The sequence below is a fragment of the Aythya marila genome (assembly GCF_965140915.1).
Source record: "Aythya marila genome assembly, chromosome: 22".
Taxonomy (NCBI): domain Eukaryota; kingdom Metazoa; phylum Chordata; class Aves; order Anseriformes; family Anatidae; genus Aythya; species Aythya marila.
The window spans coordinates 2,689,285-2,714,376 of record NC_139063.1 but is presented as its reverse complement, the minus strand read 5'-3'; the positions used below and the strand labels follow the sequence as shown (position 1 = coordinate 2,714,376).

Below are 25,092 nucleotides of genomic sequence, written 5' to 3'. Positions count from 1 at the left end.
ACACCTTTACCTTGCTATGTCTTTAGCAATGGCCATTTGGGCGAGGGAGGAAAGTCTTGATGATTTCCATACAACAACCAGCAGAAACCCCCTTCCCTGCTGTCCCGTAACGCTGTCCCTTTGTCTTTGTGCCATGCCCAAAGGCCTGATTCGGCTGCAGGAGCTGATCATGGCCCCGTCGAGGTACAACATCCGCCTGAAAATCCGCCAGCTGCCACTGGACACGGACGACGCGCGGCCGCTGCTGAAGGAGATGAAACGGGGCCGGGAGTTCCGCATCATCTTCGACTGCAGCCACCTGATGGCAGCTCAGATCCTCAAGCAGGTGAGCAGGGCCAACAGGGGCTGTGGTGGCTGCTGGAACGGGGCAGGGGACAGCCCCACGGGTGGGTGTGTGGACCTACAGCTTTCCTTTCGGGTACGACGGGTGATTTTACTCCTAGACCCCGCAGCGCAGCCTTTGAAACCAAGGGCTGTCTTATTGCAGTTGGGAAAGAGGCACCCGTGAGAGCTCAAAAAGCAGCAAAGTCAAGGTTAGGGTTACGTCTCGGCATTCCCAGCATGAAACAACCCCAGCCCCGTCCTGGTGAGACAAACACCTCGATATTTCCTTTTTTAAGAGCGTGAGCCAGAGCGCAGGTAACGGGCTGCTAATAGAGGTGGTGAACAAAACCAGCCCACGCCTTTTTGATCAAAACCTGCCATTTTCACCCAGTGTAATTTTACAAGGATATGACTGGATTCTATAAAAAAAAAAAATAATGTAGATTTCAATGAAAAAACACATCGCAGAGACACAGACCCCTGGTAAGAAGGAGCAAACGTCAGGGGAGCAGCCAGCGTGCCAGCCCCATGCCCCCAGCCCATCCATTGGGCCCCCTCTGTGGCTGCTCATTTAGCCTGACACGAGCTGTTGATGCTCGCTGATTTTAAATTTTTTCTCTCCTTTCTGTGCTGCCGCATGCCCCGGGGCTGTGACTGCACGCAGAGGGGCAGGGTGTGACGGCTTCGTGTTGGTGCTGTGCAGGGCTGTGCTCGTGGTCCTGTGCCTGGCTGCAGCAGGAGCGGGGCAGCACAAGGAGCGGCTGCGTGCCCCGGGTGCTTCCCAGCACCGCGTGCAATTCTTGCGCTTTAAGCCAGATGTCAGTGATTTTCCGTTCGCTGGCCTCCCGTCTGCCTTTCCCTTCTGCCACTGACGTTTCTCGCAGACTGAGAGGTTTGATGCTCGCCCTGACCCCTCGGACCCGAGTGCCAGCACACTGTGGGGTCACTGTGAGACAAGAAAATGGTCCCAAAAAAGGCTAAAAAGCAGCCAGCGGAAGAGCTGTTCCGAGCTTCTCAGCAAGACGCTGCCACACAGATTAAATAAATCCCCTGAAGGGCTGAGAAAGCAAGCGCGTAGAAAGAGACTTCTCCTGCAACCTGCTTGATGCAAAATGAAGAGAAATCAGAAAGCCTAGGAGGGATTATTAAAGAAAGCAATAGAAGGGACTCATTGTCTCCTGCCTATTATTTTAACATGCTGGCTGTGTTTGGTGCTGTTCACTTATTATGCGGTTTATTATAGTTTATTGTGCCATCTGCTCTGCTCAGCCTTGCGAGCACAGAGTGAGGAAGATGGAGGAGAGGGGGGACTGGAGGGAAGGAACTTCTCCCAAGTCCTTCTGGCTGGTTTTGGGGGGCAGTTTCAGGACCCACAGCCATGCATTTCTGCTTAGCAGTATTACACAGTGTGTACAGGAAAAAAAAGTAAAAATAAAATTAAAAAAAATAATAAATCAAATATTTTCAGAGTTTGGCAAGCTGTACAAACCCAAATCACGCCCTGACTGCCCTCTGCCCACATCCATGCAGTGTCGAGGCTCCAAGCAGCACACGACACAGACCCCTCGTCTCTGTCATCCTCATTTGCTGAAGAATTAGGAAGCTCAGGAACCTGATCTCCTAACTTTTCTACCCAAATGAGAAATGCACACCTGGAGCTGCCAGCTTCCCTTGCAGAACAGCAGGAGGGGGCAGGAAAAGGCACTTCCAGCCCCGACTGCCGCTGCCTCTTCCCGCTGAGCCTCGCACGCAGCCTGAGCCTCCTCCCTGTGGCAGAGCAGCCAGTGCTTGCTTTGTGCTGGTGGAGGAACAACGACACGCAGACAAAAACTGAACGGCAAAAATATCAGGGAAAAATGGCCCGGCACTCTGTTTGTCCCAGCAGCAGCAGCGCTTACACGCCAGGGTTATCACCTGCTTTTTGTAGCCTCAGTTAGCTCTGCTTCACTCAGCCTCTGGTGTCGGCTTCTCCCATGGAGGTTTTCTGCTGCCTGCCCCTGTGTAGTGCCAATGGATGGCAAAAAGGGCTTGTGCTGAAATTCCCAACGCTTGGTACTGGTTTTAACTTCAGGTGACATAAAATGGTTTGAGCAGCTACAGCCACCACTTGCAAGGGCAGCTCTGGCTGAGCACACAGCACCAAGCCCGTCCAGGTTTTGCCCCCAAGTAATTCAGTGGCAAACTGTCCCAGAACACGAGTGGCAAGCAGTTCTCTGGTGATGTGGACAGTGCTTTGAAATGTTACGAGTCCAGGAATCACAACCCGAGAGCTGGCACAAAGATGTGCAGACACTGCCACGTCCAGCCTGGGCTCCTTGGAGACACCAAACAACTTCACCCTCTTGGATGCACAAATCATTACAGAAACCCATCAGAGAGCTACACCCACTCATGAGGCCCTCCCAAGTTACCTGTGTTTCTCTAGCCTTGCTCATTTTTGGTCCCTTTTTAATGCTTTACACCTGTTTTCCTGCTTCCCAGCTTCTCCGCTCTCCTTGGCAGCTGTTTCCGAGCAGTTGCCGCACTCTGCAGCGCACAGATGTGCCTGTCTTAACTTTAATGGAGCTCCCGTTCCCATCCTGGGGCTCGCCCATAGCTCATCCACAGGTTTATCATTTATTTATTTCCCCCCAAACCCAGCTGTCTGCTGCACGGCCAGCACAGGGAGCTGGGGCTTGCTTCTCCCAGCAGCACCGAAGCGCACGTCTTCCTCCAAAAGGGCTCTGCTGGGGAACCACCAGAGTCCCTGGGGGGTTTCATGGCACCTCCCTGATGGCTCCTGTGCTGAGTTGCCCAGCTGTGCAGGGCAGACACAGTCCCATAGATCCACAGGCACCGGGCTTTCTAAAAGGTATTTCCAGGCCAGGAAACAAGGGGTAAAGACCTGCTCCAGCCTTACAATTTCGAGGCTTGTAATCTCAATCCTTTCCCTTCCCCATGTTTTTGACATCCTACTTCTTTGCAAACTGTCACTTCCTTCCTCGGAGCTAAATTCTGCCCTAGTAATTTTAGCAAAAAAACAAGGGAAGCAAACATTTCCTGGGGGACTTGAAGTTGCTTTCCCATCAGTGGAGATTTTAAAGTGGTCTCGCATGCGTTTTCTCCAGAAAACAAGCTCACAGAGCCGGCATCACAGTGCAGACCTAGAGCATCTCCCGCTGCAGCCACCGGCCTCAAGGTGACCTGCTCCCGGGCACGAACCTGAGCCCGATGTGCTCTGGAGGGTCTGCACGAGGTGACCCAGCCTTGGACCCTCTGGGCCGTAACGATTTGTGACAAACCCCACAGATCATGGCGTGCTTATGCAAATCCCAGCAATCTGCATGAGCAGAGCCGTGTCGGGCTGGCACATGTAGGGCTTGGAGGGGACGCAGAGCACCAGAAAGACAAGAACTAAAAAGCCTTTTACTTTGCTTCTAGCCTGGAACCCAGCTGCTGGGCCTCTGGGTCTGCCTCCTGCCAGACTCCTGAGTTTTATTTTGCATGGCTGGTGTTATATTCTTGTGCCCACTCTTACTAACCTCCTTTCCCTGCTCTCCCCAAGGCCATGGCGATGGGAATGATGACAGAGTACTACCACTTCATCTTCACCACTCTGGTAAAGTATCTCAGCGACTCAAAGCCCTTTTGCCCTTGCTGCTGAGCCTGTGGGGAACGAGGAGGGGCCTGGAGGGGCCAGGGAGCAGGCTGGGCGCCCATCCTCTGCGTGCACTGCACGGCTGCAGGGCATTACTGCGGGGAGGGGAGAAGCAAGGGGAACAGGACCAGCACCCCAAGAGAGGTGAGAGCAGGGCCAGACTCAGCTTTGGGTTAAAACCAGACAATTTGGTCATCCCAACTCCACCACCGCAGCCCTGAGCACTTACTGTGAGAGGCTTCAGTCTCTGCTTCGCTGCTCTTGGACGGCCGCAGCCCTTTGGAGCCGCACAGATTTGCACAGATGCAGCCTTTGGTTTTATTTCCCCTCTCGCTCATTTGATTTCAGTGCAGCTACCCGCACACTGAAAGATGAGCAGACGGGTGAGTCTGTGAGGTTGTTGGGATGGGATGAGACCACGTTTCAGTAAGACCCGGGTGTGTGTTTTTCTGTGCTCATCTTGGTCTCCCTTAAAACCCAGCCCCAGCCCCACCATGGTCAGAAGTTCAGTGCTGCGGGTTTATTTTGCATGAGAACTCAGCTTGAGATTAACTCCACTCTCATTAAACACGGGCCAGTTCTTCTCTGACACCAGGAGGCATTTTGGTTTGGGTTTTTTGGCATGCCACTTTTGTTTCCATTTAGGATGCTATTGTCTGGTATACTGTTGAATTTTGTGTGATTTCAAAAATCCAATTTATCTTTTTGCCTTTAGGAAAGAAACAGAATAAACTAACCCTTAAAAACTGCAAAATTTATTTTTCAAATGCAAAAGACATGTTAATTACCCCTGCTGCCATTATCTATTCCAGGCAGCTTTAAGCATTTCCCAGATAACCTCCTATTAATCAGCCCCAGCTGAGCCTAGAGTACATTTCATGTGTAGGTACAGCCTGGAGGTGGGGAAAAAAAAAAAGAATTATAATAAATTAATAGATAAGCAATCACAATTAATGCCACTTTCCTGAAATAACAGTTATATCATGGGAAAGATATTTTAATCTGTCATTCCTTAAGGCAATGTTTTCCTAGCTTGCAATGCATGTGCTGCAGCGTCTACAGTACTAGACCCATGGGGTGCTAATGAATTAGTCTATTATGTTATACTGAATGTTTCTAAAAGGTCCCTAGTCAATACTGAGTACAGTGTATCAACACTTGGCATGAAATGCTTCAACATTTTGCTAGGCAGCAAGACTACAGTTCACTGACTTCAACGTGATGAGCCCTACCGCAGCCTCTCTGCCACAGCAACCCTTCTGCGCCCGCGCCTAACGCACGGGAGGCATTAATGTCCTACAGAGCCCTGAGCAGGGACAACCCCTTGGAGCTCCACGCTTCTGGGAATTTCCCAGCAGCTTGTGCAAACGAGTCCTTGCGAACCCAGGGGCCTCCCTAATGCCTGCTGTCACTTCTGCTGCGAGTTAGGGAGGTGGAAGGGGGAAGCAGGAATCGCCTCCCAAGCCTCGGGCTGCCGCAAGCAAAAACCACAAGCCCAGCCCTGCTTCAGAGCAGGCACCGAGCTGGGAGAGCATGGTTCCCACTGGCACTGGTAGTCAGGCGTTCCTGCAAAGCTCCTGAGGCTCATGACATGCTTCCTGCTTCGGATGCTCAGGCACGATGAACTTCGGCTTGAGATTGTAACTGGGGAGGTGGGAGAGCGAGGGGAAGACCTGGCAGAAACACTGAGCAGAGAGCTTGAGAATAGATGGAGGGGAGAATTATCTGCGGTAAAAAAAATAGCAGAAGAGAATGTAGATGAGGTGGAAAATAGAACCAGATGTTTCAATTTGTGGCTGTGCAGGAGCAGAAAATGCAGAAGAAACTGATACGGCAATTCCCCCCCACCTCTGCACGTTCCGCCACGCAGCCCGTGTTCATCACCCTGCTAATGCCAGGAGATGCTAACGCGGGTTTGCAGCTGGGATTTGAACCAGCACCACGAAGGGAGCTGGGAGAAAACTGAAATGGAGCTCAGTGGCAAGCAGCAGGGGGAGGGCGCCCCAAACACCGGTCCCATCGGGCAGGCGGCAGTGCTATGGCACCGCGCTCTCTGGAGCTCGGTGGATTCCCCTTGTCATGGCTAGCCAGGGGGGAACAATCGACTTTCTGCAATCAAAATTTATTTGCCCACAGCAATTTCCAGAATACAGACAGAAGTATCCAACAAAAAGATCCAAATCCTGATAAAATAACCCATTCCACTGGTCTGGCACAGTTCCGCTGCGCCCCACGTCTGGATGCCACCAGCACGCTGAGGTCAGGCAACCACATTCGCCCTCAGCTACCAGAAGTCATCTGAAAGTCAACACTACGGCCTGGCCTTCACGATGCCCTTTAACAAGACGTGGAGCTTTATACTTGCGATTTTTCAGGAAAAAAAAAACAACCAACAGCCGGGTTAAACCACAGCAACCCTGCGCTCTTTGGTGGGTGTGATTAATGGCTCGGGCCCGGGCTGCAGCTGTGGACCGCACCATGGCATCCATCAGCAGCCTGCCTCGGGGGTGCGAAGTCAGAGGGCAGCACTTAAGGAAAGATCAAACCCCCAAAGCTTATTAAAGCAAAACAGCTGTACCAATTCCTAGCTCTCCCACTGAGAGTGAAGTCTCGGCTGCTGGCAAGTGCGGATTTTGCTACGCTTTGCTCAGGGCAGTGCATTTTAGGGCCAGTGCTTTCGCAGCCCCTGTGGGCTGAACAGAGCTTGCTGCCGTGTCTGGGTGAAGCCACAGCCTGCTGCGTCCTACTGGTACGGCCAAAGCAGCAACAGCCCCACATCTCCTGCTGCATTTCAACTCTTGGGCTTCATCCCTTGTGATCCATGAACACCGTGACCGCATTCAGCCCCCAGCCTCCATCACAGAAGACAGTGGTGTTGCCTTTCCATCTCCCTCCAATTTTACTAGAAGACATTGTTCTGGATAAATTCTGGTTAAGCTCCATCCACCAACAACTCCCAGACTCAGAGCCCCTCCAGCCTGCCGCTCATCTCACACGCCCCTCGCCCTGCTCCATCCCCCAGGCAGCTCTCACTGCTCCGGCTTTTCTGGGCAGGCCAGCTGCTCCTGGCACCTCGTCTAACCCAAAACTACTCCAGCTAGTGACTAGGCATTGAAGCCAACCCCTGAACTGAGCTGACTGTGTAGATGTGCAGCAGAGCCAAGAGATGCATTAAGAAGCGCGCTCGCAGAGAGCTCCGAGCGCCCCATCTCTCGCTGCCTGCCAAGCCGTGTCTGTGGGCTGGCTGCCAGCAGGGCTGAGGGCTGCCTGGCTGGGGGGGGTTTAAATAGCATAAAGGGCACCCTCATTCATTTGCAGACTGCGTAGGCTGGTCGTAATGTCAAGAAATGCGTCTTAGTTCCTCTTTGAGAGCTGTCTGCAAATTGGCATGCCGAATCCGGAGTTGCTCTGCCCTCCCCAGCACGCTGCGGGCCTCAGCACCGATGGCAAATTCTCACGGAGGAGCCCGAGGGAGCTTCCAGCACAGGAGCTCTGCTTCCCCCCCCCCACTCCTGGGTACCAGCCTAGTTCCTTGTGGTTTCAGCTAACTCGATGCCTTGGGGTTGGGACTGAATTGTCCCAGCCCCAGGGAGCAGACGGGGAACTGCAGCCACTGCCACAGCCCCACGGCAGAGCTTTCGGCTCGTGTCCTGGTGCTCGTACGCTGTACCCGGAGCGCTGCTGTCACTGCTCTTACTGCTCCTGCCCTTACTGATGTCGAGGGACTGGTTCGGAGCATCAGGGATGTAGGATCAGCTCCTGGCCCCTCCGCAGTCACCCCAAGGGGGTCGTTTCACCTCCCGTAGGCTCAGGGAGGCAGAGCTGCCGACCCTGGCTTTCCCCCCACCACTCATCCATCCCCCTTACCAGACAGCGAGCTCGCAGAAAAGACAAGCACAACAGAGCTAAACAACATGTTTAAACTGATTTCTCTCTTTTAAGGATCTTTATGCATTAGACCTAGAACCATACCGCTACTCTGGGGTGAACCTGACCGGATTCCGGATCCTCAACGTGGAGAACCCGCACGTGGCGTCCATCATCGAGAAGTGGTCCATGGAGCGGCTGCAGTCGGCACCCAAGGCGGAGCTGGGGCTGCTTGATGGCGTGATGATGGTACGAGGGGCTTAAAGGACGCGTGGCGATGCCTGGGGAGCGAGCCCGAGGGGCAGGGAGCCTTTGCTAACGCCTGTTGTATTTATCCATATGTATAGATTTATGTATGTAATGCCCAAATGTTATATAAATGTCCTGTACTGGTCCCAGCTCACTGCGGGTGTCTTCCCCAGGCAGTTACTGGCACTCCAACATCTGTCCCTCGAGTGCAGCGAGTTCTGCTGGCGAAACCCCTGCCCCACACACCCAGCTGCCGACTGATGTGCCAGTTTGGGAAGCTGGTGCTCCTTCGCTCCTTCCCTCCCTCCTTGCCAGCACAAAGCTGCCTCCAGGACCTGCAGATTTCAAAGCTTTCCCTTCCAGCAAAGCCGTAGCACAGCGGGGAAGTGCCCAGGCTGTTTCATGCTGGGAGCAAGAGGGAGGATGCTGCAATCAGCTGCCCTTTGTGCCCCTTGCTGGAGCTCAGCGGGGTTTCCCCAGGCTAGGAGCGCCTGGCAGGAGTGAGCTGTGTGTGCCCCAGGCCCCAGCACACCGAGCTGGCTGGGGAAGCCCCTCTGCAGGCACTCCCTGGGGAAGGGCAGGCTGTGCAAGTCCCTGGAGCAGTGCTGGGAAGCAGAAATGCTCCAGCAGCCAGGGCCTGCCCCCTAGCAGGTGCCAAGGCTTGCGTGGGTCCAGCCCAGGCGGGATTACTTCCCCAGGCAGTCCCCAAAAGGAGCCAGACTCCTGGCTCCCCAGGGCTGGGAGCACAGCACGAGGCTGGACTGGGCCAGGCAATTCACCGAGATGGATGAGTGGAAGAACAAGGCAAAGCTGTGCCCAGAGATGGGCTCTGCTGCAGCTCCGATGCCTCCTTTTAGGGCCCAATGGCAGCTCTGCTCCACCGAGCTGCTGCTCGCAAGGTGCAGCACCTGCTCGCCCATCTGGCTTCCCGGCAAGGCTGTCTCCGACCCGTAACTGCCGGCTGGCTGCCTCCTTTCCTCCCCTCCTGCTCTGCCAGAGCCTTCCCCACATAGCAAAGCCTCCCAGACCTTCACCTCACATCCCTCCTGTCCTTTTTTGTTTTCCCTTAGCGGACAGATCTTCCCCAGCTGCCCCTGGTTCCTCTCATCCTTGTCCTGCCTGCTCCCTTCTGCACGGGGTTCTCCTTTGGCTGTTTTTCCCTCAGCTGGGCACTACAGCATCCACTTCCCCATGAAATTGCATAGCCAGATCCTTGTCCCCACTCTAATTCGCCATGAAATCGCATAGCCAGACCATTGTCCCCCTCTCTCCCAGCCCCAAACTCCCCAGATCTGTCCCTGCAGCCCTACAAATGACCCCACAGGTGGATGATCCGGTGCCTGCTCTTCATGCTCGGGCTCTTCAGGAAGGGAAGGTCACGGGGATGGCTGCCAGTGCTGGAGGCTTTTCTCCACGGCCACGTCCTGACAGATATTTGCCCAGTTGTTTGCTGTGTTATTTTGTTTTGTTGTGGTTTATTGCTTTGCTGCTGTACTCACATCTGTTTTGTAGCCTTGTGAAGCCAGCAAACAACATGTTTTCATTAGCAAGACCGACCACATCGGGGGGGGAAATAAACGTGGTCAGTGTTTGGAGGAGAGAGGGGGCATCTCAAATGGAGTCTGTTAAATAGAAGGCAAAAAAAAAAAAAAAAAGAAAGTTCTCCCTAGATCAAATCACTGGAAAGTGGGAAGGTGTTACACACTGTGATGCTCTGATTTCAATGCCAGTTTGGGGCATTCTGGAAAATTTTGAATGCCCAGAGACAAGCCACTTAACTTTCCTGATTCCTGTTTCCCCACACATAAAATAGCCTGGATAAGATGTTCCCATGTAAGTTGCTTTTTGCACTGCCTTGGACAAAGCAGACTAAATAAGAAAACCTTGTACCTGCGTTTAGAAACAGCTAGCTTCTTTGTGGCCACACAACAGCACTAAAACAACCAGAATAGCTGCAGATGGACAGATGACATTTTCTCAGTCTCTGCCTAAAGAGCTGCGTAACACAGAAACACGCTCGTGGGGCTTTGTCATGTGTCTGAGGATGAGTTTTGCATGAGAGGTCAGCCCAGAGCCTTACAGAAGTCCTATTTGGTGTTAAAGCTTACGCACGCATGGCAATCTCTCGAGATCCCAGCCCTGCCTCTGGTGGGGACTGCACCAGGACCCCTCTGCTGGTGGTTCCTGCGGCTTCTCAAGGAGATGCCACGAATTCCCCGCGTTGCTGTATGAATGCCTCCTCGCTGCGGAACCACGACCAACACAAATGCTGTTCCCTTTACTTTAGACAGACGCTGCCCTGTTGTACGACGCGGTCCACGTGGTGTCTGTGTGCTACCAGCGAGCCCCCCAGATGACCGTCAACTCCCTGCAGTGCCACCGGCACAAAGCCTGGAGGTTCGGCGGCCGCTTCATGAATTTTATAAAAGAGGTAAAAGCACCATTTGCAACCATGATTGCTTCCCACTGCTGCAAAAGCTCCCCAGCAGGAGCAGTGCAGCTGCTCGGAGCGCAGGTACTGAGGCCCGTGGCAGAGGGGTTGGCAGTTACAAGGCTATAAAAAATCCTCCCCTGCCTGAGTAGGTACAAAGGGATGGAAGTGTGGATACACATCAGACTGCTGTGTGTCCAGAGAGACAAAATCCTGTCTTTGCCTTCAGAATAACACTCACACTGCCACAGCAAAACATCCAAAACAAGCCAAGCACTTCCATGGTGTCACCGAGACTGGTCCTTGCCTCCTCTTGTGTCAAGAGCAGCTGGACCCCTCTCTCTGCGGACACCCCTGCCCCAAGCCGTTTGCTTTTTCTTTTCCAGCACCATTTGCTCGGGGCCCACCAAAGGCTGTCGGAGCAGACCCTCCCGGTGGCTCAGCACACCCCTGCCTGCGTGCTGAGGAACAGCTCTGGCAGCGCACAGCACTGAGCGAGGGGGAGCCAGGGGAGCCGAGGGGGCAGCCCCGTTCCCTCTCTGTTTTCAGTCATTATGATTTCTCACCGTTCAGCCCATGTATGGTTTGTTTGCACCTGGCTTAAGCACGCAGGCAGACTCAAGCGGCGGCTGTCTGGGTGCGGAGAGCTGACCGAGGGAGGGGAGCAGTGGCAGGAGGCAGCCAGCCCTCCCGCAAGCCCCAAGCACCCAGCCCAGCACGCAGCCCCAAGTCCCCACGCTCACACCCCATGCTCTGCCTTGTCTGCAAAAAGCAGCCCTCGCCTGAGGAAAAAATGAAGGCAGAGCCGCAGGGAGATACCGCAAACCCTGCCAGATATGTCTTCGTGAACAGTAACACCCTGTTTACCCCGAGGCCTTTTGAAACTTCTGTGGCTGCGGCTCTTCACGTGGGAAGTTGTGATACCAGCAGCAGTATGGGATACAAGACGGGGCCACACTTAAAAGGCTGGGGATAAAATCCCCTCAAGTTTTTAAACATAAAGGAGCAGAAGCACACTGTTAATGGTTGTTAGGACTGGTGCTGCAGCATCACCTGCAGACCACGCTGGCGCTGAGGCCGGGACACAGCAGCAGTGACAGGGCGCCCACCCAGGGGCTGCCGGGTGCACGGAGCGCACGGGCGTGGGGAGGAGAGGGAAGAATCGTTCCCATTGCAGAGAGAGAATGAACTTCTTCTTAATAGGCTCTGAAGACTGTATCTCCTCTCTCTCTCTCTGCCTCTCTCTTTCCTTTTTCATGTTTTGTTCCCTTCTGCGGAAAGCTGCTCCAGCTGGCTGCCAAAAGAGAGTGTAAATAATTTGTTTGGTTGGCTCCTTTTGCAAATTACCCTGAGCTCACACTCCGGTGCCTGCCTGTTGTTTCCCTTCCTGGCACCGTGTCAGCCGGTTGCAGGGACAAGCCCCCCCACCAGCAATCAGAACACGCCATAATTGCTCCCTCTAAACTCCTGCCCAGACAAAGCAGGGCACGTAGTGGGGTGCCTCCCCGCGGCCACCGGCCCCGCACTCCTCGCAGCTACAGCAGTGCCTCGGGCTGGATGAAGACACGCACGGAGGGGCCCCCAGCCGCCCCCATCGCCGCAGTGTCGGTGCCCCATGTGCCCTTGGGGTTCCCAAGAAGTACGGGGTGGGCAGGCAGAGCAGGGCACAGCCCCATCTAGGTGTGTTCCCCCCAGCTGCCGGTGCATCCCCTAGGAAAAACCTGCGTGCCGAAATGAGCAACGGAGCACAATCTTCTCCAAAACCCAGGGGTGGCGAGGAAGCTGTCATTACTCCTTAGGAATTAATGAGGACGAGCCAGAGGAGAGTATTTATGGGAAAATATGCCAGTGGTTCCCCCCTTGAGAATGCGTTATGCCACCTTTATCACAGCAGGTTATTTCGAGCTGTCCTTGCCCATGAAGGAGGCAGCTCCACCAGAGGCACGTCCAGCGCCCAAGCAGCAGTGGGAACATCCCCGAGGGGCCACGAGCACCCCTTGGTGGAGCAGCCTCCACACACCCCGCTGTGCTGTGGTGCCAGTCTGCTGGCACAGCTCCTGCCTGGTCTGGGGGCTCTCCCCAATATTCCTGTGCCTGTTTCAGAGCACAGAGCCTGCCAGAAGGACGGGCTCCCGGCCTCTTGTGCTCCGCTTTCCATCTGAAGGGAGGGAGAGAGGAAGTGTTTGGGACATTTGAGCTTCCGTGCCCCTCTTTTGCTGCGAGAAAGGATTCTTTATTCATGAGCTTGGCTGGAGTTGTCCCAAACCCAGGCTCCCTGCAGCCCGGCATTTATCAGGACTACAAGGATAAATGCAGCCCGCAAGGATGCCGTGATAAATGCAAGGAGTTTTCTCCTGAGTCATCATGTCCTGCAACAGCTGTTGAACACAAAAGGTGCGAACGGAGACGGTAGCAAGGACTGCAGAGAGTGGTGAAATCTCCAGCCCCGTCTGCAGTCTGCACAGCGACGTTGGTGATTATTAATTAATCATGCTCTTTGGGGAGAAAGAACTAGTAAAAGGACTAATTAAAAGAACACAGGGTAGAGGGCAAAAGATTATTCATGATCCCAACTAACGGCCCGGCTACTTCTTCCTTCTGCAGGCCCAGTGGGAAGGATTAACTGGACGAATTGTCTTTAACAAAAGTAGTGGCTTACGGACAGATTTTGACTTGGACATCATCAGCCTCAAAGAAGACGGTCTCGAAAAGGTAAGCGGGGTTTGTCTTACCTGCGGGATGCGGCTCGGCACAGCTCTGACAGCCAGATGGAAGGGGAGGTGGCTGCTGGTTGTGTTGTTTCTGTGTTTTCTGGTTTTTATATGAAAGGAGATCTGTTCTGTGGGATTGCTCTGATCCTTTTCCATGCCTCGTCAGTGACTCACTAGCCCCGAAGCGACGTGCAGCGGATTAGAGTTCCCAGCTGCAGAAGCTTGGGGCACCTCCCTGGGACACGGCACAGCAGCAGGCGCACAACCTCACGGCTCAGCCTCTACCTCTGTGGGCCCAGGCCAAAGGGGATGGAATAAAACCCTCCACCTCGCTGGGCTTGCTTACAAAACCTTGAACAACTCCTGAAAGCATCAGCTGGGGGTGATTTCCACCAGGAAAACTGCCCAAGGCTTGGAAATAGGGGGATGGTTGGACCCGATACCGGGCATTCGTGGGGATTTCATCCCCTTTCTTCAGGTATTTTTGAAAAAAAGAGCAGCACGCAAAGCTCTAAAGCTCCTAAACCACTGGTTTCAAGGCGAGGTCTGTTCATTTCAGACAAAACACAGCAGCAAGGGCTGCACTGCAGCCAGCTGGGCCCCAAAGCCACCTCTACCATGGATCAGGCTCCAAATCACGGCCATCGAGGCTGCCGAGGGTCCCGGAGCCCAACCCCTTTTTGAGAGCGGCTCTGAGCCCACGTCCTGCTGACGGACATCCTGCAGACTTAGAGGAAAAAGCTGTCTGCAGGGCAGCAATTCCCTGCCCAGAGCACAGTCTGCTTTTAGACGCGCGCAAGGTGCCTGGCTGGCAGCGAGGGACAAAGTGCTGAGCTTGTAACCTCTGGGCACGGAGACAGGTTCGGAATCCCGCAGGAAACGCCAGCTGGGAGCAGAGAGGAGCAGTTTTCAATTAGCCATGCAGCAAGCGGCCCGAGATGCACAGATGACTTCTCCAGTTAAGGCTGGGGAATTAATCACAGAGTGCTCGCAGGCAGCCCTGGGAGGCTGGAGGCTCGCTCAGCCCCGCCGGAGCGGGCAGATCCGCGCTGCGGCTCCCTGGGACCCAACAGCCCCGCTCCCCATCCCCCTTCTGACAGCCTGGTTTTCCTCCTCCTTAAAATAAATTGTCACCGTGCTTTCACACCACTGCGGTAGGTCTCTGCTTCACGTACAAAATCTCAAGGTCACCACAGCACTCTCCTAGAGGGTATTTTGGGTGTCAGATGCAGAATACAGACAGCGTCATCCCAAATAAACCCGACCAGCTTCAGGCTGCAGCCAGCCGAGCCTGGGCAGGAGGGAGGCAGGCAGAGGGGCAGAGGAAGATCCCATCTTTTCACACAAACCAAGCACCAAATGATTTTTGTAGCTTTGTTTTCCCAGAAAACATTTTGTATAGAGTCTAAACCCCCCAAAAAAAAACATTATGGCTTTTTGGAGCACGGTGCTCAGAGCACCAACAGAGTGCCTGAGAGCGGCATCAGCAGGGTAACAGAAAAATGTGCAGGTATCTGGATACCGGGCGAATCTAAATGTTTAAGTACAACTGCAATATCTGTCTGTCAACCTAATCCTCCTCAGGTGTACCGGAGAATAGCTGGCACTAGCTGCATTTATTACTGTTGTGTGTCACATAAAGCCCGCAGGAAGCCACCAAGGCTTGATGCATATTCCGTGCACTCGTTCAACTTTTGTCTCCGACGACTCCAAGACTTCACAGCTCCCACTATTATTTGCCGAAAGCTTCTTGTCAGCTCTAGAGGGGGTTTAAAGTATCGATGTCAAATCTCTGTTGATGCTACGGTTCTGTCAATAGTTAATCTGAAATAACAAAATGCCAAACTACAAACAAATCCCAGATGGATTCTGCATTATGTATAATAGCTTATGTTTGTTGAGCTTTAGGATTGAACTCCTGATCCTTATACCTCCTGGATGTTTCAGGGATTACAGCAGTATTAACTAAACCTAATTACATGTAGTTTGACTATCTGAGTTGCACAGTTCTCTTAATGCACTTTTCTCTTTTTCTTCTTTTTTTTTTTTTTCTTTTTTTTTTTTCTTCTAATATTTTAAACTGATTAGTTCAGTCTTAAGTCCCGAGTATTTCCTTTTCTTAAAGAAAGAAGTCTGCAGAGCTGCTAGCAGGAGACTCTTAGCTTCTTGCTTCTCGCTGCCCATGCGCAGTACAATCCTTCTGACATTGCAGCTGTTGTGTGATTGAAAGGAGACGCAGGGGATTGCTTGGGTTTTACCTGAAATATTTAGAGCCTTTCACAAAGTTCATGGAAACTCTTTTAGAATTTATGAGGTGGTTGGCTGGTTGTGGGTTTTTTTTGCCAGGCAGCATTGCTCATTACAAAGTCTCTTTTTTGGGATAGAGAAAAACCAAGTCGTCTCCTTGGACTGATGAAGAAGTTGGAGAATCTTAAAAATAGCAATAAATAAAATATGGGAAGTTCCTGGCTCCCCACGGGTTCGAGCTGTCTGCCTTTGGTTTCTCTCTAAGCCCCATCTCCCAGCATGACCCTACAGATGGGTCGTTCTGTTCCCGTTTCCACCTGCCCTTGTGTTTCTTCTCACTGCCAGGCTGGCTTTCTGGCATATTCCTCCAGCTCTCCTGACACTTTATCTCACCGTCACAGTCCTTTAGCCAGCTCTGCCTTCGAAGATTGTTCTAAAGCCTCCCCTGCACTGCGGAGATCAGGTTAACAGGCTTAGAGTTGCCCAGATGACTTCTCTTAAATAGAGACATGTTCTGCTATTTCTGGGTCAACAGGCATCTTCAGAGTCTAATGATACATTAAAATTGACAGCTGGAGAAAGGCCGAGCACCTCCAAGAGACGAGGACTGTGGCTGCGTGTGCCGGTGCCGGAGCAAGCCCAGGGCCCTTCCCTCCATGGGGCTCACCACCAGCGCCGAGACCTCTCGCTGCGGAGGGGTCGCTGGGGGGCTGCGCCTGTGGGGCTGCCCCCAGGTGGGGTCCTGCTCTCAGTTGAACCCAGACCCAGGCTCTGACCGATCAGTGGGTGTGCACTTACCCTGTGTGCTTCAGAAGCTCCGAGCTCCTTCCTTGGGAAAGGCCCTGCCGGCTCAGGGTTGATGGGGGATTAAAAAATATTTTCTGTTTTCTCTCGTTCTGCTTTGGCCTTGCCCAGAGTTGACTTTTCAGTGTGTTTTGATTGATTGCCTGCTCTATGCAGTACTGTTCCGGATTGTTCCTTCAGCTCCTAATTCCAGCCATCGTGGTCCTTCCTCAGTGCACCTGCATCTCTCAGAGGGCAGCACGAGGGTTGCTAATTGTACACGTGCAGCTGGAGTGGCCTGCAGCAGAAGAGCTAATGTAAACCTTCTGTTTAGCTGAAACAGGATGGTAATTCCAACTCTGCTTCTGTTTCTTGCAATGCAGGAAGCAAGCTCCCTTTTCCCAGGCCAGCAGGATCCTGAGAGCAATGAAGGGACGCAGGGCAGGTGGTGATGCACTTTGTTTCGTTTCAGGTTGGCACGTGGAACCCTGCCAACGGTCTGAACATCACAGAAATTGCCAAGGGACGAGGGCCCAACGTCACGGACTCGCTCAGCAACAGATCTCTCATTGTCACCACTGTCCTGGTAGGAGACCACAAGCCCATATTCCCCCCCTACCCACAGCCCCCGGCGTTAGCTGATCCCTCCAAAAGCTGGGCAGGGGCATGGAGAAGCCCTGAGCCCTGGGGCGAGCTGAGCCCCAGACAAGTTGTGGATCGGAGCCGGGTTTGTGCTGGGCTCGTGCCAGGCTCTGGGTGGCCAACAACCGGGCACCAGGCGCTGCCTGCCGTGAGTGGAAGCACTCGGGGTATGCCAGGCAGCACCAGAACACGCGGGGACCTTGGCTTAGCTGTGACAATCCTGTTTCTTTCCCTCTCCTAAGTACGTATTTGATAAGCTGGCTAAGAGTAATGCCATTATCCAGCAAAGCACGGGTGCTTAACAGGGCTCCTGCGCTTCCAGCTGTCACGTTGCATTTTGCTCTCACGTTCGCTATTGGATTTGATGGCAGGCATCAGATCAGAATGAATTTTTATTTTATATCTAATGAATTATGACTAGTGGCATTGGTTTCTATACAGCTGTATTACACAGTGCAGGCTCGTGGCGTGCTACCAGGAGGGAACAAAAAATATCAGTCCCTGCACAGCCTGCTCACAACTGTGTCTGAATGATAGCTCTGCCTACCCAAATTTCCTGGCCCTTTTGTATTCTGTATTTCTGGGGACTGAGGGTAAGGAGCTGCCCGCTGGGAGATGTGTTCCCCAGCCCCAAGCACCGTGACCCCTCCTGATGTCCTCGCCATCCCAAAAGGACTAAAAGGTCTGTAACACAACGTGAGGGGCTTGGTGCTAGGGAAGGAATGGGGCCAGGAAGTGCCAGACAGTGCCACCCTTTCTAATGAACTCCCCGCTCATCACACAATAGTTATTCCACTGAAAGGCTTTCACATGCCAACATGCAGGGGAGACTGGAAAACAAAATCCCCCCCAGCTGAAAGTTTCAGACCGTGCCACTGGGTGAGGCCGTGGGTCGCACACACGGGGCTGCCTGCCCGAGGCGGTGCTTGGTGCCACGTGTGTGGGCACAACCAGTGCCAGCAGCAGCTCCCCACCGGCTGCAGACACAGAAATGAATCAGGACTCACATCAGGAGTTCCCGCACAGGCATCAGAGAAATGACAAAGCAAAAGGCACCGAAACAACTCAGCGTGCATCAGATCGGGAGCATGCTCCTGCTCAGAGCCCTGCAGCAGCGGGTGCAGGCAGACACGACACACACCCGCCTGCTCTCACCGTGTTCCTTTGCATTTATTGGGGGTTGTTCAGAAAACAGAGGCTCAGGTCGTGTTTCTCTGCTAGGTCGAACAGACACTTGCCAGGCCAGGGTTAGTTCATCTCAGCAAGGCAACCTCAGGCACTGCCTGTCCCCACACATGGGAAATGCAAACATTTAGGGCACTGCAGCGAGCTGCTCTCAGGTGCAGGCTGAGGATCAGCCATAAGGGAACTGGTCAACCCATACTGCAGCTGGAGAAAACTCCAGAAGCTTTAAAATGACTTCTCTTCTGCCCATGCTCACCTTTCACTGGCAATTACTGGGCCAGGATGGCTGGTGGTACAGGGAGGGCTGGAGAGGCAGCAGCAGAGGGGCGCTGGGAGGTGGAGGAGCACCCAACAGCACGGCGAGGCTGAGGGATGGCAGGTGAGGACGGGAACACAAGAGGGAATTGTACAGTCAGGGCTACGGAAAGCAGGGAGGGCACATCTTGCCAGGGATAAAACCATGGCCGGAGCTGGGGACGTGTTGGGGTTAGAGCGCTACCATCACTGCACCTCAAAGACCTCAGCACGATGCCAGGTGATGGACCAGAAGGAGACCTGCCAGCCACCTGCCTGTGACGGGCTCCTGCTGGGCAGGATTTGCATCTCGCGGTCCAGGAGCAAGCACAAATCACATGAAGCACAGGGGTGGTACCAGTTCCTATGAACTGTGCCGTTCCTTGGGCCTGCATGCGTGCCGTGGGGCATCCTCCTGCAAGCCAGCACTGCCCTGCAGCCTGCAGGAGCAGGCAGTGTGCTCGGACCCGAGCTCTGCACTAACTGCATTTCATATCCTGGCTTCCAAAACATAAAACACAGCCCTACACTTCATTTGCATTTGCGACATCCCTTTGTCCCTTCGCATTGGTGTAACCGGTTGTAGGAAAGCCAGAGGAGGAACCTTTAAAAGGGAAAGCAGGAAAGGTTATTTTTTCCCCTTTTGCTCATATTGCAGTGACTTGTTGGAAGAGAAATATTACCCCAGCAGCCAGCGCCACTCTCCCCAAGCAATATGGGAACTGTGAAGTTATGAAATTGAGGGCACCTTCACTGAGAAATCGATTAGCAAACCGAGAGAGCTTGTGAATTGGATGTCTGGCCATTTTCAGTAATAAATTGTGAAATAGTCCGTGAATAAGTGGTTCACAGAGTTCAGAATTACCCCCTAGGAAATGTTTGAGACCTGCAGATACATTACTGAAGCGAGTGGCGTCCTAATGTTCAGCGCTTCGGCTGTTAAATATGTATGTAATCCCTACAGCGCTTCCCAAAATTAATAGTGCTTTATGGCTGCTCTGGAGCTGCTGTATTTATAGCGAGATCCATAGATTCAGCTGATTCACAAACAAAGCACTAATTCCAAAGGAAAAAAAAAAAAAAAGAAGAAGAAAAAACTGAGGTGGTGGCCAGGGAGAACAGGGTTTAACAGAGCTGCGAGTGCCAAACCAAACTCTGTGGGCGTGATGTTTCCCACTTTGCTTTGTAATTCTGCAGTTCCAGTCTCCGTGAAGCTCTCTGGTCACTCCCCGAGGCAGAGCCACTGCTCTGCAGCACAGCAGGACCTCGGTGCCACCTTACGGGGGCTCCGGCCGCCTTGCAGATAATTTTAATTCCAGCCATTCATTCACTGCCTCCCCCTATCTCAGCCTCCCCCTGCCGTCCAGTTTCTGCCTGCTGCTTGCCATTTTTTGCCACTTCCATCTGTGCTCTGCACATTGCTTCCCCCTGGCTGCCCCGGTGTCCCTTGTCCTCAGCCCCTGGTGGCTGCCCAAGCCTGACAGCCACCAAAGGGTTGTGCCGCTTGCTGCGCGTTCCTGCCTTCACCTGCAAAGAGGCAGCAATCCGTAGGGCAGAGCCAGTTGGGAAGCACTTTTTTAGTTATTTTCACACGTGCTGGTGCTTGGGGTTGCTGTGACCAGAGACATCCCCACTGTGCATACAAACAGAGCCCAAGGCAGCGCCTCTCGGGGCAGCAGCAGGGCCCTGCACCCCTTCAGCTAGAGCTGGCAGAGAGGAAGCAGAGCTCATCTCGGGGACATTTGGGGCTGGCCAGCAGCTGAGCACAGTCCTGCAGCTGGTATTTAATCCACCAGCCTCTTAAGAGCCAGTACCGCTGCGTGTCGGTGGCGCGGGGCTCGTGGTTCGGTTTGTTCCCCCCCCCAGCCTTTTGCTGCTTCTCAACACTCTTCATTTGCAGAGCATGAAATGGTTATTTTTCTCCCTGAAATTCCACCAAATGGAAAACAGTTGGCTGCTCAGAAGAGACAAAATTAAATTTTGTGGGGTAAACAAGGTTGCTAATTAGCTGATGCGCTGTGCAAAGCTAATTTATTCCCAGCGTGTCACCGTGCCAGCCCAGCCTGCAGAGCCGGCGCTCGCGGCTCAGGTTGGCCGCAGGGGTGGCCCTACCTGGGGCAGGAGCTGGGACCACAGCTGAGTCCTAACGGGGTTTTTGCTTTGTGGTGTGCAGGAGGAGCCCTTCGTCATGTTCCGCAAGTCCGACACCGCCCTCTTTGGGAACGACCGCTTTGAGGGCTACTGCATCGACCTGCTGAAGGAGCTGGCCATCATCCTGGGCTTCACCTACGAGATCCGGCTGGTGGAGGACGGGAAATACGGCGCGCAGGACGACAAGGGGCAGTGGAATGGCATGATCAAGGAGCTCATCGACCACGTGAGTGAGGCCAAGATGCACGGAGGGGCCCGGGCAGCCCCAGGCTTTCTGCCAGGGGTGGGATGGGGGCTGCAAACGGGGGCCAGGGCGCAGCAACGAGGTGGCTCAGGGGCACCAAACACAGCCCAGGCACAGCTTGGCTGAATTCAGATCGTGTATCCAGAGAGGAAGAGCAGGTGTGTGGGGCACAGGTCTCTCTATATATTTATAAATGCAGCTTGTTTTCCTAAAATCTCCTAAAACACACAGCTCCCCTGCAGCAGAGCAGCTGTGCCTTTCCTTCCATGCTCACTTCTAAAACCCCATTACAAACCAGTGAAGCTCCAGTGGCAGCTTTCCCCTCGCAGCTGCCAGAAGTCACCTGGACTCACGGCCAGCGGACGCTCGGCCTCCTAATGAAGTATTTTGCCTCCAGCACTCCCTGTGATCCCCAAAGCCCACTTAGGGAGGTGAGAGGAGCTGGTATATTTCTGAAGCTCCTATTCCAGGAAAAGGTCTCTGAAAAGAACAGAGACAAGACTCCTCTCTGATCCCCACCCCAGGGAGTGTTATCAGCCTCCCTGGAGGTACCGCATTCCCTCTCCTCCTTCACGTCCTGGCCGCGTGGTGCAGCCACTGCACCACCTCTCAGGTTCCTGGCTTCATTTTGAAAACATTGCCCGAGCGGAAAGGGACAAAAATAAGCCCAGATACGTAGCAGCTGTGATGCTCTTACAGCTGATGTGAGAGGAACGTGTGTGCTGGGTGAGTCACTCCAGCAAATGAGCGTCGCTGCGAGCGGCTAAGCGAGCGGTGTCTCGCGGTGAGATGGCAGAGCTGGGGCTCCGAGATCGAGGTTGTGTTTCCAGATTTGGCTCGTCTGCCTGAAATGACATTGGACAAGTCGCTTCTGTGCAGTATTTCCTCCATCTGCAAAATGCAGATGATCATGATTATGCCCCTTCTAGGGACAGTGACGCTCAATCAGCCGGTGAAGCAGGCAGTAGTCCTGAGATGGCTCGCCCTGGAGAAGCACGAAGGGCAGGCAAGGACAGCCCGGGGTGCTTTTACTCCCAGAAAAGCCCGTGCAGCCCTCAGTACAGGTCTGGTGGTCTCCTACATAAAGGCCTCGCTAAATCAGACAAGAGACTCTCAGCTCCCAGCAGAAGATGCTGCCGTGGTGCCCTCCCCGTACTGAACGTGCTGCGACCCTGCTCTGGGGGCCGGCCTCCCGCAGCCCCCAGGCTTGCTGCTGGCAGCGGAGTTCATGGCTTTTACCGCAGGGCATCCACCCTGGGGGGCTCTGGAGAAGTAAACAGCTCTGACGGAAATTAGACAAGGGGAATAGCAGCCAGGCTGTCATTTCGTCTGACCCATGTCACTTCCAATGTCCTGCAAGATGTTAGAGGCTTCCCAGGAGGTTTTCTGAGCTCCCCAAGGCTGTGGTCAGCTTAAAGAGACAGAGCAAGAAGGAGATATGGGGAACAGCCTCATTCAATGATGCCCTAAATTCATGGCCAGCCTGCACTGAAGTATTTCTTGGCTACCTAATCAAACAGCACATTAACAGACAGCAACAGGAAAGGACCGAATCCCCTCTTCTTGCAGGTTTAACTCGCAAACAAGCATCAAGTTCAAATTCTGCCTTCAAACAGGTGCAGCGGGGTACGTGCCTTGCAGTGATTTACAACCATTGCCCAAACCCTGTATGAAGCCATTATTTTATCTGCATGTCATTGCTTTTTATAGCAGTGTTTATGTAAAGCATTAAAAAGTGAAACTGCAACCAGATGGGGCCCTTCTTCAGCAGCAAAGCATCTTCACGTGACGTGGGGAAAGGAACAACTGACTGGCATTCGCAATGGGAAAGTTCAACCTTATTTCACACCTTGGAGGAAAAGTGTTGGAGACACCACTCAAACAAAGTGGTAATGATGAAAACAGGACTGCCTACACTGTGAGTGTGTCTGGGCTGGCTTCCCTCCAGCATCTCCTCCTCGTAAAGGAATTTGGATCCTTCAGGTGCGAGCCTAAAGCACGTAAGACTTTGTGAGGTCCGAACCCCCAGGCCAAGATTAGCTCCGTGCCCAAAGTCTGTGCCTTGCTGAAGATCCCCTTACCTCTTGTGCAGCTGAGACTGAGCCCCCAGGGCTCTGTGAAGCAACTTCTTGGGGGGTTGAGCTGAAGCACAGGCTTGGTCCCACACCATGTAGGTAGGTGAGGTGTTCCCGAGGTGAAACGAGAGGCTAAAATGGAGGTCGTTATCACATGGAAGGGCTGAGAGCCCTGGGAGCAGCAGATACTGTACCAGGAACATACAATTAGGATGTATAATTAGTGTCTGGGGGTGATGGTGCCCACCACAACCCCCAGGGTACCTCCCAGAGCACATGACGGAGGACTGGCTGTTTACGCTGCAAGCTCCCACTGCTTCTTTTGGAGTCACGCATCCTCCTCCTGCCATCCCTTCTGATCCAGACATGCCTGGCCACAGGCAGTAGCGCCTTGGGCTACAATCCTTTGTAAAATTGCTTTGTTTCTAGTCTGGCCTTAAGCATAAACAGGAAAAGCAACAGCAGTCAGAGCAGCTCCCAGCATGACCCCATCTTGCAGGTCCCCAGCAGCAGAGCTGGAGAAGACAGCTTTGTGCAGTACGATGCAAGAAGTCCTGCCCTGCTGCCTTTCATCTTCTGCTTGTCCTTCATCACAAAAAATATCTGCTTTGGTGTTCAGTCCACTCCCTGGAGAGCCGGACGCTTTCCTCAGCACAGTTTGTTGCTTGTTGTCACTCTGCCTGGCCACTTCTGCAGAGGGGCTGTAAGCAGAAGGGGCTGTGAAAGCTCACCTCGCTCACATCACCAGTGTTTCAGGCAGGTTTGGGGCACCAGGCAATGCAGAGAAGTCACTGTGCTGTACATCAGTAATAAACAGGGAAGGTGGCAACTGTCAGATCTCCTCCTTTCATCCGTAGTGAACTGTTCCTGCTATTTATTCATAGGAATTGTTATTGATACAGGCAAAACTACACCGTGCATTGTGGCTCATCCATTCTGATTTTTAAATTTTAGCTGTCTGGCACCAGAGTGGCTGCAAATCTCCCCCGTTGTTTGTGGGCAGAGCCACATAAAACCAGCAGAATGAGTTGTTCTGCACATTTCGCACAAACTTGTTCACAGATAAAACTTGTCTTCTGCCAAGACAGTACATATCAAATTTCCATTCAGTCTGAAACTTCACGTGGGAATAAAAAAGGCATGAAAAATAATAGGGTTTCTAATGGAAATCCCTGCCAATGGTAACTATAGAGAAGATGTAATATCTATCCTTAGGGATGATTTATGACAGTTGATTTAACACTCTCACAATAAACGGGCATTTATTGACAGTAAATTCTGGCAGAAACACATATTGCACCACATTGCCACATTCCCAGTAATGCTCCTGCACTGGTGGGTGTTTATTTCAAGTGCCAGGGAGCTGGGGATGCATTTGGAAGCCACTGGGCCAGGAAGAGGAAAAAAACATTGCTGTTGGATGAGGTGCATGTCGTCCCTTGCTTACACCCTTCAGAAACTCAGCACCAGAAAGGAGATGGAAGGAAGCTGGCTGCGCTTTCTCCTCTTGGGCTCAGCATCATTAATTTGGTGAATTCACATTTATCACCGTCAGAGAAGCAGCCGACAGCAGCACACTGATGTGCAAGTTGGGAGCCCCAAGTCCTCTGTTTGCTGCTGCAGGTCTTGGAGCTGCTGTTGCCTCTCCTGGCTCGCCCACCTGCCAGGCACAGGGCCTGTCCCTAAAGCTCCGTCTCCTGTCACTGTGATCCCACAGCCTGGACTCTATCTCTAAGGAACTTCTTGAATAAAAAAGATGAGAAGAGGCCCAGCCAGACTTCACGCTCCTCCTTTCTCCCCTTCAGCTTACAGCTAGGTTTTCCCTGCCGACATCCGTTCTGAATTCACCACTGACATTAAATAAATTCATTGGCAAAAATGATGTCTGAAAGAGGGCTGAGATCCTAAGAGCAGCCATTAAGAGCTGGAGGCAGCCAATTAGCGCTGACCCGCTACTCATGGTGCCAGACGAGGAGCGTTTGGGGTGGTTCCTTCCCCGGCCTCGCTCCTCCTGGAGCATCACTTTGTGTGCGGGGTGCTGCCTGCTGCTGGCTGCAGGGCCCAGCAGGATGTTCAGCCACCTGCTGAAGCTGCAGGCAGACCGTGCCTGCCCTCACCACCTCCTCCTGTGGCCCTGCTGGGATAGGGTGGGCCAGGAAGGGAGCTGCTGGCCATGCTGTGCCCCGGGATGCTCGGGAACAAACAAGACTGGAGGATGCAAGCGTTGGTGCTGCCAGACAGACAGCTGAATA

General features: G+C 53.2%; 1 protein-coding gene across 1 annotated transcript in view; it reads left to right on the top strand.

Annotated features, from left to right (window-relative positions):
- GRIK3 (glutamate ionotropic receptor kainate type subunit 3) overlaps positions 1-25,092 on the top strand; it is a 106,267-nt gene that overhangs the window by 59,752 nt on the left and 21,423 nt on the right. The window contains exons 4-10 of the mRNA XM_082777786.1: positions 144-325; positions 3,869-3,922; positions 7,904-8,077; positions 10,365-10,508; positions 13,113-13,220; positions 16,722-16,835; positions 20,544-20,747. Of these exons, the coding sequence (XP_082633912.1) occupies positions 144-325; positions 3,869-3,922; positions 7,904-8,077; positions 10,365-10,508; positions 13,113-13,220; positions 16,722-16,835; positions 20,544-20,747 (980 nt within the window). The remainder of the gene's footprint in view (positions 1-143; positions 326-3,868; positions 3,923-7,903; positions 8,078-10,364; positions 10,509-13,112; positions 13,221-16,721; positions 16,836-20,543; positions 20,748-25,092) is intronic.